This window comes from Nerophis ophidion, linkage group LG01 (assembly GCF_033978795.1).
Source record: "Nerophis ophidion isolate RoL-2023_Sa linkage group LG01, RoL_Noph_v1.0, whole genome shotgun sequence".
Taxonomy (NCBI): Eukaryota; Metazoa; Chordata; class Actinopteri; order Syngnathiformes; family Syngnathidae; genus Nerophis; species Nerophis ophidion.
The window spans coordinates 78263355-78280642 of NC_084611.1; the positions used below are offsets into that span (position 1 = coordinate 78263355).

The window sequence follows — 17288 nt, forward strand, 5'->3', positions numbered from 1 at the left end:
CATGATGTTAAAATGTGTACATACGCTGTCTGGCTAGCTGTGTACAAACAAAACCTGAAATGTGGGCTAATACTTTACAGATATTGTAATACTATTGTACATGTTTTTCAGTCAGTACAGATTGCTGTCTTATCGCAGTTTTGTGCATTACACACTTAACTTACTGACGAAAAAACTAGTTTATCTCTTTTTGGAATGAGCTTTTACAATAGTGAAGCACGCCGAAGTGTTAGTATGCTGGAAAGACAGTTCCTCATTGTTTGCTCTTACAATAACAATGTCGCTACATTTTGATTATTACACAGGTTACATAACGTAAATTAATTATTGTTGACGGTTTCTGAATTAATTTTCAAAAAGTGTTTCAGAGGTAGAAATGATTGCTCTCATTAGCTGCATTGCTAGCCACCTAGAACGAGCCAATTTTTACACGTTGGAATGCAAAAACCAAACAAAAACCTTCTGTTGTCTTGTGTCTCATTATGATTGTGAACGACAGGCAACATTTAAAAAAAAGTGCAGCATATTGCGTGACACAGCGGACACAGAACCACTGTTTTAATAGCTATAAGGCGCAAACTGCTGAGTCAGCATTAACACCGCTAATGAGATCATTGTAAACAGAAGAGCAAGCGTAACACGTACAGGTTTCACACCAATAGTTGAGGAGTGCAACCGAGAATTTATAGCGCATACAGAGGTAGAAAGAGGATGCTGACCATTCATGAAACTTCAAATACAGCTATTGCCTATGTGTTGTTTTTTTAAAACGTTTGTCTTTTGCAGACCATGGATCCAGTGACTACTGAATCAAGGCATTCATTGTAACATCTATGGTTATTTTGTTTTTGCATTCACCATAAGAAACCCATATGACCAAATGCTCGTTTGTTGCTGAGATAAATGAAATCCTCTGCATTTTAACGACAGTCTAATGTAACCTTGGTACAAAATGTCTTTACAAATCAGAGTCTGCTGCATAATTAGGCCTAGACTCGGGAAGACTTTTGTCACACTGAAGAATGACCTCAGTATTATTAGAATATTGCTGCTACTGCATTGTCTGCAGTAAAATGTGGTTTTAGTTTTTAATTTCTGTGGAGGTTATTGATGAAACATTTACATTGGGTAGTACTGCCCACTCATAAATGATCAACATTTTGGTTTTTGCTCCCATTTTTTATGAACGGAATTTGAAAATCCACAATTGTGTTCTTCGCACACAATGGGCCCATTTCTCTCAATTATTATTGACATTTTTGTCTAAATAAGTGTTCTTGAACACTTCCCCTTAGCAGAGATAACTCATCCACCTCACAGGTGTGGAATGTCAAGATGCGGATTAGACAGCGGGATTATTGCACAGGTGGGCCTTATGCTGAACACCTAAATAAAAGGCCCACGAAAAAGGTGCAGATTTGTCACATGCCACAACACTACAGTTGTTGACTACAGGAATAAAATGTGAATTTTTCTACCATAAGCTGTCTGCAATACAGTAAACCTGATTAAGCAATGCATAATGTTTGGGTATCAAATGATTATCATTATTTCTGACAGTTTTCCAGTTTGCTCCACTGCTTCACAAGACAATTATGACAATGGAGCTGCACACAGTCATCATGTTATTGTTAATCAGTGGGCATGTTTACCTTGTATCCCTGGTTGATGCCATTGATGAACTGTTGAGGTGGGGGGTTCCACGTGAAGCGGATGGTGGTCGAGTTGAGAGCAATGACTTTAACTTCCTGCGGGGGAGCTGTGGGAACTAGACAGACAAACACACACACACACACACACACACACACACACACGCACACACACACACACACACACACACACACTATATTTAGTTTGAATGAATGATTGTCTTTTTTTTTAAAGTAGCTTGTAAAGTTTGTGGATCGCAGGCTTCCTGTTTTTTGTGATTACTTATTTGGGCTTGCTTTTTTGTCCCCAAAGCCCAAACAAGTGAAAAGACAAAGGGAGACTTAGTGGAGAAAACTGAATTAGCGTATTATTTTTGTTTAATACGACCACATAACTTTCCTCCAGAAGGTCGTATCTTTGTCCAAATTGAGCTGTTTAGCCACAATACCCAGCAATATGTGTGGGGAAGAAAAGGTGAGGGCTTTAATCCCAGGAAGACCAATCCTCATCCCAGGAACACCCTAAATCACAAGTGTCGGGAAGGGCTGCACAAGCCACAACAACAGTTGTGGCTTGTGCAGTCCAGAGCTCTGGACCTTTTTTGCTGCCAATGGAACTGGTGCTTTGCAAAGAGTAAATGGGACAATGAAAAAGGAGGATTACCTCCAAATTCTTCAGGACAACCTAAAATCATTAAAAAGTTAAAGTACCAATGATTGTCACACATACTCTTGGTGTGGCGAAATTATTCTCTGCATTTGACCCATTACCCTTGATCACGCCCTGGAAAGTGAGGAGAGCAGAGGGCAGCAGCGGTGCCGCGCCCGGGAATCATTTATGGTGATTTAACCCCCAATTCCAACCCTCGATGCTGAGTGCCAAGCAGGAAAGGAATGAGTCCCATTTTTATAGTCTTTGGTATGACTCGACCAGGGTTTGAACTCACAACCTACAGATCTCAGGGCGGACACTCTAACCTCTAGGCCAGGGGTGGGCATTACGTCAATCTCGGAGGGTGTGTCAGTCGATCTCAAGCCAGGCATTAAAAAATAGACATAAAAATGAGCAATCATCAATCATACCAAGACTTCACTTTCGTCAGTTGTTTGACATTCTCGGCACCCGAGGATCTTGTGAGATGACGCTGGCTGCTGCGAGCTCATATTTAAGAAAAAAATCACTAACAGGGCGGACGCAGAGAAACACATTTTATTTCTAGAGACTCCGTACCTACTGTCAAAACTCTAAAGACCGACTGCACAGTTCCTGTCTTCACCATAAAAGACCTGTTTCATCCTGCCTGTGCTAACAAAATAAGAGTCTCAGAAAGCTAGCGTGCACAAGCTAGCAAGCTACGGAGTTTGATGCCAATGTATTTCTCCCCCGCCCTCAGCGACCGCTTTCTCACTTGCTTGCCCACCCGCACACTCACTGACGTCACTCACCTGCTGCCAGACATTAAAGGGCCACACACATATGCTACTCTCATAACAAAGTGTTTAAAAACGAGTATGCAAGTTGGACAAATGAGATGCCAAATCCAACCACTTTCATGTGGTATTGGACAGAAAGGAGGACTTTTTTTTTCCTCCATTTGAAAATGCGGACGTTATCAGCACCACTGTCTAATTTCAATCAATGCAAGTCATCAGAATCAAATACACCAACTTATATTCTTGTCTTCATGAAAGAAAGGAATCTATGTGTGTTAAACATGCTTGTATTATCATTAAACACCATTAACTTGTTAACAAAAATGTCTCTTTCATAAATAAATAAATATAAATTATAAATAGGAATGAGGTAGATCTCCTCGACTTGGTCAATTGAAAAGTAGCTCACCTGCAGAAAAAGTGTGAGCGCCCCTGCTCTAGGCCACTGAGTAGGTAAGCCCGGAGGTTGGGTTTTGGGCGTAGTTGGGTGTTCCAACAGGACAATGACCCCAAACACACATCAAAAGTGGTAAAGATATGGCAAAATCAGGCTAAAATTAAGGTTTTAGAATGGCCTTCCCAAAGTCCTGACTTAAATGTGTAGACAATGCTGAAGAAACAAGTCTATGTCAGAGAACCAACAAATTTAGCCGAACTACACCAATTTTGTCAAGAGGAGTGGTTCAAACTTAAACCAGAAGCTTGTGGATGACTACCAAAAGCGCCTTATTGCAGTGAAACTTGCCAAGGGACATGTAACCAAATATTAACATTGCTGTATGTATACTTTTGACCCAGCAGATTTGCTCACAGTAGACCCATAATAAATTCATAAAAGAAGCAAACTTCATGAATGTTTTTTGGTGACCAACATGTATGTGCTCCAATCACTCTATCACAAAAAATAAGAGTTGTAGAAATGATTGGAAACTCAAGAAAGCCATGACATTATGTTCTTTACAAGTATATGTAAACTTTTGACCACCACTGTGTATGTGTGTATGTATATATATATATATATATATATATACATATATATATATATATATATATATATATATATATATATATATATATATATATATATATATATGTATATATATATATATATATATATGTATATATACATGTGTGTGTACATACATACATATTTTATTAATTTATTTTTTCCCTAATGCGAGAAAGAGAGAGCTCCATAGGACTGGATTAGACCAAAGGTGCGTCTGTGTCTGTAAAATAGTTTTTGTGTCCATTTTGAGTTGAGCTGTTTGAATAAATCAAAAAATCAATCAGTCCAATGTTGTGTGTACATGTCAATAAGGTACATTTTAGCGCTGTACTAACAATTATTTTAATAGCTGATTAGTCAGCGATAATTTTTTTCGATTAGTAGACGAGTCCAGCAATTGCTTTTGATCTAGTGTACACGTTTTTAGTTTGATATTGAGTTGACACATTTATTCAAATGTATTATAATACATTTATTGTAACAAAATAAACATACATTACTGAGAAAAATAATGGTTTTACCTTATTACTCAACGTATATATAACCACAGTGAAAAATAAGTCAACAGACTTAAAGTGCAATATGTCCAATAAACATTGCATTCAAAATAAGTGTTTTTATCCAGTACTGCTACGGTTATTTATCTGCAATATTTAACTTAAATAATACAAGTTTAAACAGGAAAATTCCTGAAGGTTTATCAATTCACATTTTAGTAAACCAATCTTGACAATCTTTTAACTTTAGTCATTGACATTGTCCATCCTGTCGACTAATAGTTGCAGTCCTAGTACACTTACTTAGGGTAAACAATGTCTATTCAGATTATATATGAGTTAACAATGTATCATGCGATTTACTCAAGATTAAAATAATCTAACCAATTAACTGCCCCATTTTTGATGTAACACATAAGAATGTTAACTTTACATCTTTGTCATGAAGTTTAATTAAGCTAGACATTTTTAATCCATCATAATATTTGACAGACATTCAGTTGAAGGTCAGTACATTTAGTGCGCTTGACTTGCAAATGCTGCATAGTGGTTGCAATGGATTTCCCATTAAAGCTATTTTAATACAGCATTCATTCATTTTGCATGGCATTGTCCTACAAATGATGAAGCGGATGAAGAGTCATAGTACATGGCTAATGTGCACCGTGGGGCTTCATTAAAGGACACATAATGTGCGCCGAGTTCCAATCAGGGACCTCAAGGAACTGGCCATGACTCAGTGGATTTGTGGGCTTATCGTTTGGACACAATTTTAAAAGGCAATACCGGCTTGAGAGCCGATTAAAAAATTCCTGCAAAGCTGTGTCAGGCTCAGAGTGACAAGAAAAATGGTGACTATTAGCAAGTTAAATTATTTGTTTTGGAATGCACCAGGCTGGTTTGTAGATTCTTAGAAAGAGTTAAGGTATTGAAGATCGTAGCGTTTAAATGTCTTTTTTTTTTTCTTTACTTCACTCGAAGGGAACGTGGCAAACATGTACGGAAGAGAAGATTTAACTCAAGTCTTCGACTACAGTGGTCCGATGGAAGAAGCTCGCGCAAATGTTACGGCGATTACACCGTAAGAGGTTTATGCCGAAGCTAGGGGACGCTGGAGTGTGATAATGCACTGTTGCATGATGGGTATGCCCTTTTGTATCTTACAGTGGAGCTAAAGTGGCCCGTAGACGAGGATAGTGAAGAGCACTAGGGGAGAGCGGGCCGAGAAAGTGGCGAAAAAAGGGGGGCTTGGAACGCGAGTGAGAGAGAGAGAGAGGGAAAGCGAGGGAGATTAATTGATGCTAAAGATGCTCTCTCTCCCCTCCTGCCATGCTGAGTGTACTCGTGGGGCCTGGCTTCTTAACCCTCACGGCGCACAGATCCAGATAAAAGACTAAACTCTGTCCTCTGGGGAAATAGGAGTATGCACGTATGCCTGAGCGCTAGACAGCAGGGAAGGAACGCTATTCAAGTGCGACTCAAGTCTGTGCAGCAAAAGGGGAATACGTCCCATCGACTGCAGCCACGCCCACTAAACCACATGACAATAATTAATGAGCCACAAGTCAACGCGAGTGTTCCGCAACGCTTCATAATCGGATTAAGTGCATCACTCAGTGACGCTGGGCTGAAATATGACAACCTAACCCAGGGGTCGGCAACCCAAAATATTGAAAGAGCCATATTACACCAAAAATACAAAAACAAAATTGTCTGGAGCTGCAAAAAATTAAAAGCCTTCTATCAATTAATCAATCAATGTTTACTTATACAGCCCTAAATCACGAGTGTCTCAAAGGGCTGCAAAAGCCACAACAAAATCCTCGGCTCAGATCTCACATCAGGGCAAGAAAAAAACTCAACCCAAAGGGATTACAATAAGAAACCTTGGACGACCCAAACCTCAAAGGTTTTCACAGATGTGAGGTCTTGACTGAGAACGCAGACTGACCAAGAGTCGCCCGGCACCTTCTTAAGCATATAAAGTTGTCTTTATATGCTTAATTATGCTTCATTGTATCCATTATACAATGATACTCTCGGCAGGGTTCTAGAGCCAGTCTACATGTGCTTTGTGGACTTGGAGAAGGCATTCGACCGTGTCCCTCGGGAAGTCCTGTGGGGAGTGCTCAGAGAGTATGGGGTATCGGACTGTCTTATTATGGCGGTCCGCTCCCTGTACGATCAGTGTCAGAGCTTGGTCCGAATTGCCGGCAGTAAGTCGGACGCGTTTCCAGTGAGGGTTGGACTCCGCCAAGGTTGCCCTTTGTCACCGATTCTGTTCATAACTTTTATGGACAGAATTTCTAGGCGCAGTCAAGGCGTTGAGGGGTTTCGGTTTGGTGGCCACGGGATTAGGTCTCTGCTTTTTGCAGATGATGTGGTCCTGTTGGCTTCATCTGGCCGGGATCTTCAGCTCTCACTGGATCGGTTCGCAGCCGAGTGTGAAGCGACCGGAATGAGAATCAGCACCTCCAAATCCGAGTCCATGATTCTCTCCCGGAAAAGGGTGGAGTGCCATCTCCAGGTTGGGGAGGAGACCCTGCCCCAAGTGGAGGAGTTCAAGTACCTAGGAGTCTTGTTCACGAGTGAGGGAAGAGTGGATTGTGAGATCGACAGGCGGATCGGTGCGGCGTCTTCAGTAATGCGGACGTTGTACCGATCTGTTGTGGTGAAGAAGGAGCTGAGCCGGAAGGCAAAGCTCTCAATTTACCGGTCGATCTACGTTCCCATCCTCACCTATGGTCATGAGCTTTGGGTCATGTCCGAAAGGATAAGATCACGGGTACAAGCGGCCGAAATGAGTTTCCTCCGCCGGGTGGCGGGGCTCTCCTTTAGAGATAGGGTGAGAAGCTCTGTCATCCGGGAGGAACTCAAAGTAAAGCCGCTGCTCCTCCACATCGAGAAGAGCCAGATGAGGTGGTTCGGGCATCTGGTCAGGATGCCACCCGAACGCCTCCCTAGGGAGGTGTTTAGGGCACGTCCAACCGGTAGGAGGCCACGGGGATGACCCAGGACACGTTGGGAAGACTATGTCTCCCGGCTGGCCTGGGAACGCCTCGGGATCCCCCGGGAAGAGATAGACGAAGTGGTTGGGGAGAGGGAAGTCTGGGCTTCCCTGCTTAGGCTGCTGCCCCCGCGACCCGACCTCGGATAAGCGCAAGAAGATGGATGGATGGATGGATGTATCCATTATAGGCCTACTGAAATAAGATGTTCTTATTTAAACGGGGATAGCAGGTCCATTCTATGTGTCATACTTGATCATTTTGCGATATTGCCATATTTTTGCTGAGAGGATTTAGTAGAGAACGATAAAGTTCGCAACTTTTGGTCGCTAATAAAAAAGCCTTGCCTTTACTGGAAGTAGCAAATGATGTGCGCATGACGTCACTGGTTGTAGGGCTCCTCACATCCTTACATTGTTTATAATGTGAGCCTCCAGCAGCGAAAGCTATTCGGACCGAGAAAGCAACGATTTCCCCATTAATTTGAGCAAGAATGAAAGATTCGTGGATGAGGAAATTTAGAGTGAAGGACTAGAAAGAAGAAAAAAGTAAAAAAAAAAAAAAAGGCGATTGCAGTGAGAGCGATTCAGATGTTTTTAGACACATTTACTAGGATTATTCTGGGAAATCCCTTATCTGCCAATTGTGTTGCTAGGTTTTAGTGAGTTAAATAGTAACTGATAGTCGGAGGGGTGTGGCCACGGGTGTGTTGAGGGAAGTGTTGAGGGAAGTCACGAAGCTGCAGCAGGACAGAAGCTCCTCTGATCTCCGGTAAGAGGCGACTTATTACCACAATTTTCTCACCGAAAACTGCCGGTTGACATGTAGTTGGGATCCATGTTCGCTTGACCGCTCTGATCCATAGTAAAGCTTCACCTCCGGGAATTTTAAACAAGGAAACACCGTGTGTTTGAGTGGCTAAAGGCTAAAAGCTTCCCACCTCCATCTTTCTACTTTGACTTCTCCACTATTAATTGAACAAAATGCAAAAGATTCAGCAACACAGATGTCCAGAATACTGTGTAATTGCGCCATGAAAAGAGACGACTTTTAGCCCTAAGTGGTGCTGGGCTAATAGGTCCCCTCCAACCAATAACGTCACAAACACACGTCATCATACGCGTAGTAATTCCGCAACGTTTTCAACAGGAAACTCTGCGGGAAATATAAAATTGTAATTTAGTCAACTATACTGGCTGTATTGGCTTGTGTTGCAATGTTAATATTTCATCATTGAGGTATAAACTATCAGACTGCGTGGTCGGTAGTAGTGGCTTTCAGTAGGCCTTTAAACCTTTTTGAATATTCTGTTCTGAAGGTCTTCAGTAATTTCCGTAGAGTGACGTCACAGTAGTTACACTTTAGTCATACTGGAAATACGCCAAAGTTAGAGAGAGATGTGTTGTCTATCCTTCACAATTCTTATATAAGACATGAACACGTTCATCTTTTTTTATGCATTCTAAGTCGTAAATAAACAAATACCTAAACAATGTAAAAAGCAATGTAGTCAATGGGAACTCTCTGTTTCACCCACAAAACCCTCTAAATAAACATCCAAAACCCGCCAACAATTATCTATATACATATCATGGCCTGAATAGTATCCAAATATTAGCGATGTTGTCATTAAAAGCAAACAATTTTTAGCGACTGATTGATAGCACACAGCTAGGCAACAAAAGTCTTTATTTCTTTAAACAATGCAAAAAACAAAGATGTTTGCGCCGCTGGGAAGCAGACGTCAAGGGCGTAGCGCAGCAAAATTTAGCATGAACGTAGGTAGTAGCCCTACTTGCCAACCCTCCCGGATTTTCCGGGAGACTCCCGGAAATCAGCGCCTCTCCCGAAAACCTCCCGGAAGAAATTTTCTCCCGAAAATCTCCCGAAATCTCCCCCCACCTCAGCTCAAACATGCACAGTTCAAAGCTTGAAAAGGAGGATTGCAGGCAGATCTGATGGCATTGAAAGTCATTTTTAAAAACGACTACTAATCCTCCTTTTCGGCCGGACTACCGCGGAGAATTAAAGTTGGAACACTCCGGAGGCAGAAGTTCATTAAGAGGGGCGGACTCACCGGCTCTCAGCCATGTTTCCGTCACACAGAGGAAGTCAAGTCCGCGGGAAGTGAAGAAATCCTTCAGGATAAACGTTTTGTTTGTCAAAGATCTTGCGTTCACAAGACTGAACCTGGCGGGGGCCACCACATCCAAGGGCGCAGCTAATCCAGGTGGGGCCCGACACACAGCCCACAGGTGGCGGGGGAGAGGAGCCACGAGGCGGGAAAGGAAGGCAGGAATCCGGCCAGGTGAAAAAGCTGACGGATGTCGAAAAACCAACGTCGAAGTTGATCATATCAGTGGGAGAGGGGCAAAGATCCAACAGTGTTTGGCGGTCATACACAAGCAGTGAGCTGACAGAGACGAAAATAGACGCAAACAACACAAAACCGAACAGAGCTGACAGCGAGAGACGGCAGGGCAAAGCACATACTGGCGCCATCTTCTGGAAACTCAGAAGTGACGTTACTCAAATAGTGAAAGGTAAGGGTTGTTTTTTTTCTTAGTAACCAGCAAGCACACTAAAGTTAGTAGAACAACTGTGTTTTTATTACTGTATATTTGATAGGTGCCGTCTGAAATTTAACTATTTTATTTATATATATAATAAAATAAATATATACAGCTAGAATTCAATGAAAGTTAAGTATTTCATACATATATATATATATATATATATATATATATACATATATATATATATATATATATATATATAAATGATAAATGGGTTGTACTTTTCTACCTTCAAGGTACTCAAAGCGCTTTGACATTACTTCCACATTTACCCATTCACACACACATTCACACATTGATGGAGGGAGCTGCCATGCAAGGCGCCAACCAGCACCCATCAGGAGCAAGGGTGAAGTGTCTTGCCCAGGACACAACGGACGTGACGAGGTTGGTACTAGGTGGGATTTGAACCAGGGACCCTCGGGTTGCGCACGGCCACTCTCCCACTGCGCCATATATATAGGGAATAAGCGGTAGAAAATGGATGGATGGATATATATATATATATATATATATGTATATATGAAATATATATGAAATACTCCAGTTGGTGAATTGGCTGTAAATATACACCCCTCCCCTCTTAACCAAGCCCCCCGCCCCAACCACGCCCCCAAACCAAGCCTCCGCCCCACCTCCCGAAACCGGAGGTCTCAAGGTTGGCAAGTATGGTAGTAGCATAAAGCAAACAATTACGCCAACAGTGGCGTAGAGCGAATATCAAACATACAACAATCTCCAACGACAAACATGAAAATAATAACAGTCGCATGTAGCAAACAATAATCATGTACCGAGTGAACGGCCAGACGGGTATTAAAAGGGATATGATTGGGATATGCAGCAGGTGTGTATCCTATATCACCAAACAGTGGCCAGTGTGTACATTCAGTGCTCCTGGCAACAGTAAAGTAAAATTGGAGGCACAGAGCAGAACAGAACTATAACCCAGACACGGCAAGACATGACCTGTGGCAACAGGCCAAGACAATTCATAAGTCAAAAACTATGAAAGTCTGAAAGTACTTTTACTCCTACACACAGCATCAACTCCAAAATAAAGGTAAAACATTATATTGCACTTGATAAAACAAACTTCCAAAATCTATTAAATCTATTCAAAACGTTAATTGTAATACTTGGAAACATCAATTGGGATGAGATAAAAGGACCTTAATGCCACTCTGCATTAACTATCCATCCATTTTCTCCCGCTTGTCCCTATTGGGGTTGCGGGGGGTGCTGGAGCCTATTCAAAAACACAAAATCCAGATTGTTGTCTCTTCTGCTTGAGTGTAAGAGAAGAAAAGTGGGGACTGCGCGGATACAAACGGACGTTTAATGCATTTCATTTGAACCAGGGTTATGGAACTGCTGTACATACATATTGTAGCGTTAATCCCTTCAAATAGATTTTTTGACAGCTATTGTCAAACCATCAGCTGTCACGCTGCACCTCGTAAGCACAAACACAAGAACAGCTGCCTAAGCCTATCCTGACGCATCACAAACATTTGGACTCAACAAAATACTCCAAATGACACCAGGTTGGTGATTATAACGAGTAAACAACGTTTAATCTTTGGAGTTACGTTCAGCTAGGAAGAAGAGGCGCTATATCGCCATGGCGACAAACAATGGATGAATACGGCTTTTTTAAATCTAAACTGTTTTTTGTAACACAGCAAAACTCCATGGTCCATGGTTTTCACAGAACCCAAGAAAAGGTGTCATTGCAAATTCTGCCTCATTCCACACTTAAAGGGAAACATTATCACCAGACCTATGTAAGCGTCAATATATACCTTGATGTGGCAGAAAAAAAAAGACCATATGTTTTTTTAACTGATTTCCGAACTCTAAAAGGGTGAATTTGGCGATGGAAACGCCTTTAAATTGTTCGCTGTGGGAGCAATGACCTTTCACCCGTGACGTCACAACAGGAAGCAATCCGCCATTTTCTCAAACACATTACACACACCAAGTCAAATCCGCTCAGTTATTTTCTGTTTTTTCGACTGTTTTCCGTACCTTGGAGACATTATGCCTCGTCGGTGTGTTGTCGGAGGGTGTAACAACACGAACAGGGACGGATTCAAGTTGACTAACGTGGAGGGTGCTAATCGGACATATCAATGGTCACGGCATGCTAATCGATGCTAACATGCTATTTAGGCTAGCTGTATGTACATATTGCATCATTATGCCTCATTTGCAGCTATATTTGCATCCAGCCTTTCCCTCCACCCACATTTAATGCCAAACAAACACATACCAATCGACGCATTCAAGTTGCACCAGTGGTCAAAAGATGCGAAAGTCCCTCGCACACTTTACCGACGATAGCGATGCTACGACAGAGATGGCACAGAGATGTGTGGATATCCTGCGACACTCAAAGCAGATGCATTTCCAGCGATAAAGTCAACAAATTCACAAAGGTCAGTTTTGTTGATGTTATTGACTTATGTGCTAATCAGACATATTTGGGCACGGCATGGTCCAGCCTTTCCCTCAACCCACATTTAATGCCAAACAAACACATACCAATCGACGGATTCAAGTTGCACCAGTTGTCAAAAGATGCAATCGTTGGTTAGAAGGCGATCGCCAAATTCGTCCTCGTTGCCGCCGTCTGTCGTGATATGGCTCAATAGCTTCAGTTTGTTCTTTAATTTCGTTTTCGCTATCTGCCTCCACACTCCAACCATCCGTTTCAATACATGCGTAATCTGTTGAATCGCTTAAGCCTCTGCAGTGTTAATTTTGTTGAAGAAAAATTTTTGTCATAGTTATCGTCAATGACCTTTTTTTTCCTGACTAAAACGAGACAATAACTAAATAAAAAATAATTTACGTGGACTAAGACGATGACGAGGTGTATTGACATATTCGTCAACGAATAAAAACAAGACGAAAATGTCTGCCAGAGACGAGATCCAATCGGAACTCATTTCGTTAGGAAGAGGGGGGAGGAGTTGGGAAGAGAACCAATCAGAGCGACGTGGTAAGGAAGTTACATAAACGGAGTTTGCGTTTGAGACTGACCCGGGAATGCGCTGCAGAAGACAACATGTCAACGCCGGTGAGGATGAGGAGAGAAGACATATGGGGAAATTTTATATTTGACGTCAAAGATAACAAGACGCAGTGTAAGAAATGCAGCGCGAGGATTACGGGGAAAAACACAAAAAACTTGAAGCGACATTTACAGTCGAATCACCCCGAAATCCACACACAGGTAAGCATTTTTCACAACTAAGTCGACGTTATCCCGTTTATTTCACGGCTTACTCGTGAAATACTAAATTTGAGACATGATTTTTATCGAAATACGACTTGTTTCGGAGATTTTTCCGATGTTTTGCTTTGACTTTCAGAAATTGAAGAAAAAGTTTACATATTACCCCTTAGTCGACTTTCGTCGACTATAATCTTATGATATTTCCTCAACTAAAACTAGACTAAAACTAAAACAATTTAAATAACTAAATTATGACTAAAACTAAATTACATTTTAGTCAAAAGACTACGACTAAAACTAAATCAAATTTTGCCGTCAAAATTAACACTGAGCCGCTGAAATCCGAGTCTGAATCCGAGCTAATGTCGCTATATCTTTCTGTTCTATCCGCCATGTTTGTTTGTATTGGCATCACGCAGTGACGTAACAGGAAAATGGACGGGTGGATATAGCGACGGTTAAATCAGGCACTTTGAAGCTTTTTTTCGGGATATTGCGTGATGAGTAACATTTTGAAAAAAACTTCGAAAAATAAAATAAGCCACTGGAAACTAATTTTTATTGGTTTTAACCCTTCAGAAATGGTGATAATGTTCCCCTTTAAGCACTTTTTCCTAACTTTTGCAGGCTGGGTGTTACTGGAGGCTGGATAGGAGTTTACAAATTAAGTGAAAAAAACATGTGTAACTTTAATAAGTAAATACTGATGCTTGCCGGCTAAATATGCTGTACAATGGACGCTGATGATTATACTTCCTGTAAATGTGCCGATGATGATAAAATACAATGTGCATTTTTATTGTGTTCTCACCTCCTTGCAGGGTGTATTCAGTGACGGGGCTGCTGTAGACGCCCAGGCCGGCGCCGGTGTAGGCCGCCACCTGGATTTGGTACTGTGTCCATATGATCAGGTCCTTCAGCAAACAGTAGTTGGTTTCCGGGCTGCTGATGTTTTTCTCTTGGTAGTCGCCTGGAAGTCCTGCCAGTCGGTACCTAAATAAACATACAAGTATGTATGTTAGCACATGCAGATTATTGTAATGGCTTGCTCTCTGAAGTCTACAATCATCACAGAACTCAGCTGCATGCGTCCTGACGGGGACCAGAGGGCGGGAGCACATTACACCAGTTTTAAAGTCGCAGCATTGGCTCACCGTCCGCTTCACAGCGGCACTGAGGTGTAAAAGTAAATAAATGAAGTACTATATAATACACTTTTCCACCACTTGTGGCAGTAATGACAATATCAAACAAACTGAGTTTGGAGCTAAAGTCTTAGAAAAGTTCCTTAAGCGCAAAAAATATGACTAAAGTGGTGAAGCTGTTTTTTCTTTTGTACTTTAATTTCATTGACAGTTTATTTGGGAAACATATTATTATTATAAGAACTTTCATTATTATAAGTTTTGTGTGTTAAATAAATGATATTTTTGTGATTAACACAAGGTTTCCCATTATTTGACAGGGGTGGCCATTGTTGGGCAGCGAGCACCCCACTGAAGGCCGCCAAAAAATATTTTTCACAGCTGTGGCCTTTATGGGCCGCAGAGGTACTCAGTTGTAATGCATTTTTCCACCACGTGTGGCATTAATGACAATCAAACAAACAGAAAGTCACAGAGAAGTTTCTTCAGCCCAAAAAATATGACTAAAATGGTGAGGCTGTATTTTCATGGACAGTTTACTTAAGAAACATATTCATTATTAATTGTGTTGATTTTTTTTTTAGCAAAACTTTATTCTATGTATTTTTCATCAATTATTTATGAGTCCCTTTTTATTATTATTATTATTTGGTTAGTGTTTATTTTTCTAATCAGCCTGACATAAACTTAAAGTTTATGTGTTAAATAAATAATCTTTTTTGACTAATACATGGTAAATATCATATAACAAATTTGTAAACTGTAAGTAGGTTAGATGCTAACTTTTTGAGCAAATTTCGCAACCGTTTACCCTACAATCATATAATTTGGTATGTGACGCTTGTTAACTGTTAGCGTGCTAATGTTGGCATGCTAATATTAAACTGCTAACTTTCAAAGTTACTTTTACACTTTTTACTGTAATTCCCCAGCCATATAACTTGGTATGTGACACAAGCTAACTTGACTGTGGTGTAAAACAGTGGTCCCCAACCACCTGGCCGCAGAAGAATATTTTCTATATATATATATTTTTTTGTAATTGCTTTATTTTTTTTTGTTTTTTTTTTTTTAAATCAACATAAAAAAAACCAATATACACTTACAATTAGTGCACCAACCCACAAAACCTCCCTTTTTCAAGACAAAAACCGCCCTTTTTCATAACAAAGAAAAATAAATAAATAAAAATATAGGGCACTTTAAGTTGATGATTACTTCTATGTGTAGAAATCTTTATTCATAATTGAATCACTTGTTTATTTTTCAACAAGTTTTTAGTTATTTTTATATATTTTTTTCCAAATACTTCAAGAAAGACCACTACGAATGAGCAATACTGTTAGACAATTTAATGAATCAGAAACTGATGACATAGTGCTGTATTTTACTTCTTTATCTCTTTTTTTCAACCAAAAATGCTTTGCTCTGATTAGGGGGTACTTGAATTAAAAACATTTTCACAGGGGGTACATCACTGAAAAAAGGTTGAGAACCACTGACTTGGTGTATGAAACATGCTGACTGTTATCATAGAATAGAATAGAATGGACTTTATTGTCATTATATTTGCATAAAACTATCGGAATGTTGTCTGTCTATCTGTGTTGGCCCTGCGATGATGTGGCGACTTGTCCAGGGTGTACCCCACCTTCCGCCCGACTGTAGCTGAGATAGGCGCCAGCGCCCCCCGCGACCCCTAAAAGGGAATAAGCGGTAGAAAATGGATGGATGGATATTGTTAGCATTTTTATGTAAACATGCTACTGTTTACGCTACCTCAGTTTTGTACAGTTACACCTAAAACTCACGCATTCAGACACTCGGCACCATTTAATAAGTACGGCAGCTTCCGGCGACCCGCGGCCAGAGGTCCAGGGCGCAGTTGGAGGCCCATCAAAATTTCCGTGGGAATTTTCTAGTTGTTAAATATGATTAAAACCAAGAGTAAGATAACTCATTCAGTGTTAATATTGGAGTGGAAAAGTTTGACCCACAGGTCAAAGATCCCCTGCATTATTTAATATGTTTATATGTTCATGCATCCTGATAGTGTGCATGACGACATATCCATCCATTTTCTATCGCTTGTCCCTTTTGGGGTCGCGGGGGTTGATGGAGCCTATCTCAGCTGCATTCGGGCGGAAGGTCGCGTACACGCTGGACAAGTCGCCACCTCATCGCAGGGCCAACACAGATAGACAGACAACATTCACACTCACATTAACACACTAGGGCCAATTTAGTGTTGCCAATCAACCTATCCCCAGGTGCATGTCTTTGGAGGTGGGAGTGAGCCGGAACTGTAATTTATTAGATATTATTGTCATAAATTGTCGTCATTTCCAGCATTTGTCCAGAATCCAGCAAAAGTCTGCATTGGAAAAGTCTGCAAGATGCATGTTAGCACTTTGCTATCACACAGCTCTGATCTGCCGCAGCTGAGAGTCAGCATCTTCTATATCATCTCGAAGATTGTCCTGCATCTGAGCGGCTGACTCAGCGCTCCAGTGGACATTCTATGACACACACACACACACACTCTTGCACTCAAACCCTGACGCATCCAGCGAGGAGGGGGCACTGGAGGAGAACAGTATGTTTTCCTGGAGGCAGGAAGATAAACGCTGTGACACCGCGATCGCAAGGTGGAGCGAGGGCGAGGCACAGGAGAAAAGACAGATAGAGCGGAGGAGTAAGCGGGCAGCGAGGTACAATAGGAAGAA

At 41.2% G+C, this 17288-nt stretch overlaps 1 protein-coding gene across 1 annotated transcript in view; it reads right to left on the bottom strand.

Moving 5' to 3' along the window:
• The window catches only part of LOC133560173 (protein sidekick-1-like), an 849418-nt gene that overhangs the window by 163398 nt on the left and 668732 nt on the right, over positions 1 to 17288 (bottom strand). Inside the window, exons 17-18 of the mRNA XM_061912393.1 lie at positions 14229 to 14410; positions 1653 to 1768 (exon numbers count right to left, since the gene is read on the bottom strand). Coding sequence (XP_061768377.1) covers positions 1653 to 1768; positions 14229 to 14410 — 298 coding nt within the window. The remainder of the gene's footprint in view (positions 1 to 1652; positions 1769 to 14228; positions 14411 to 17288) is intronic.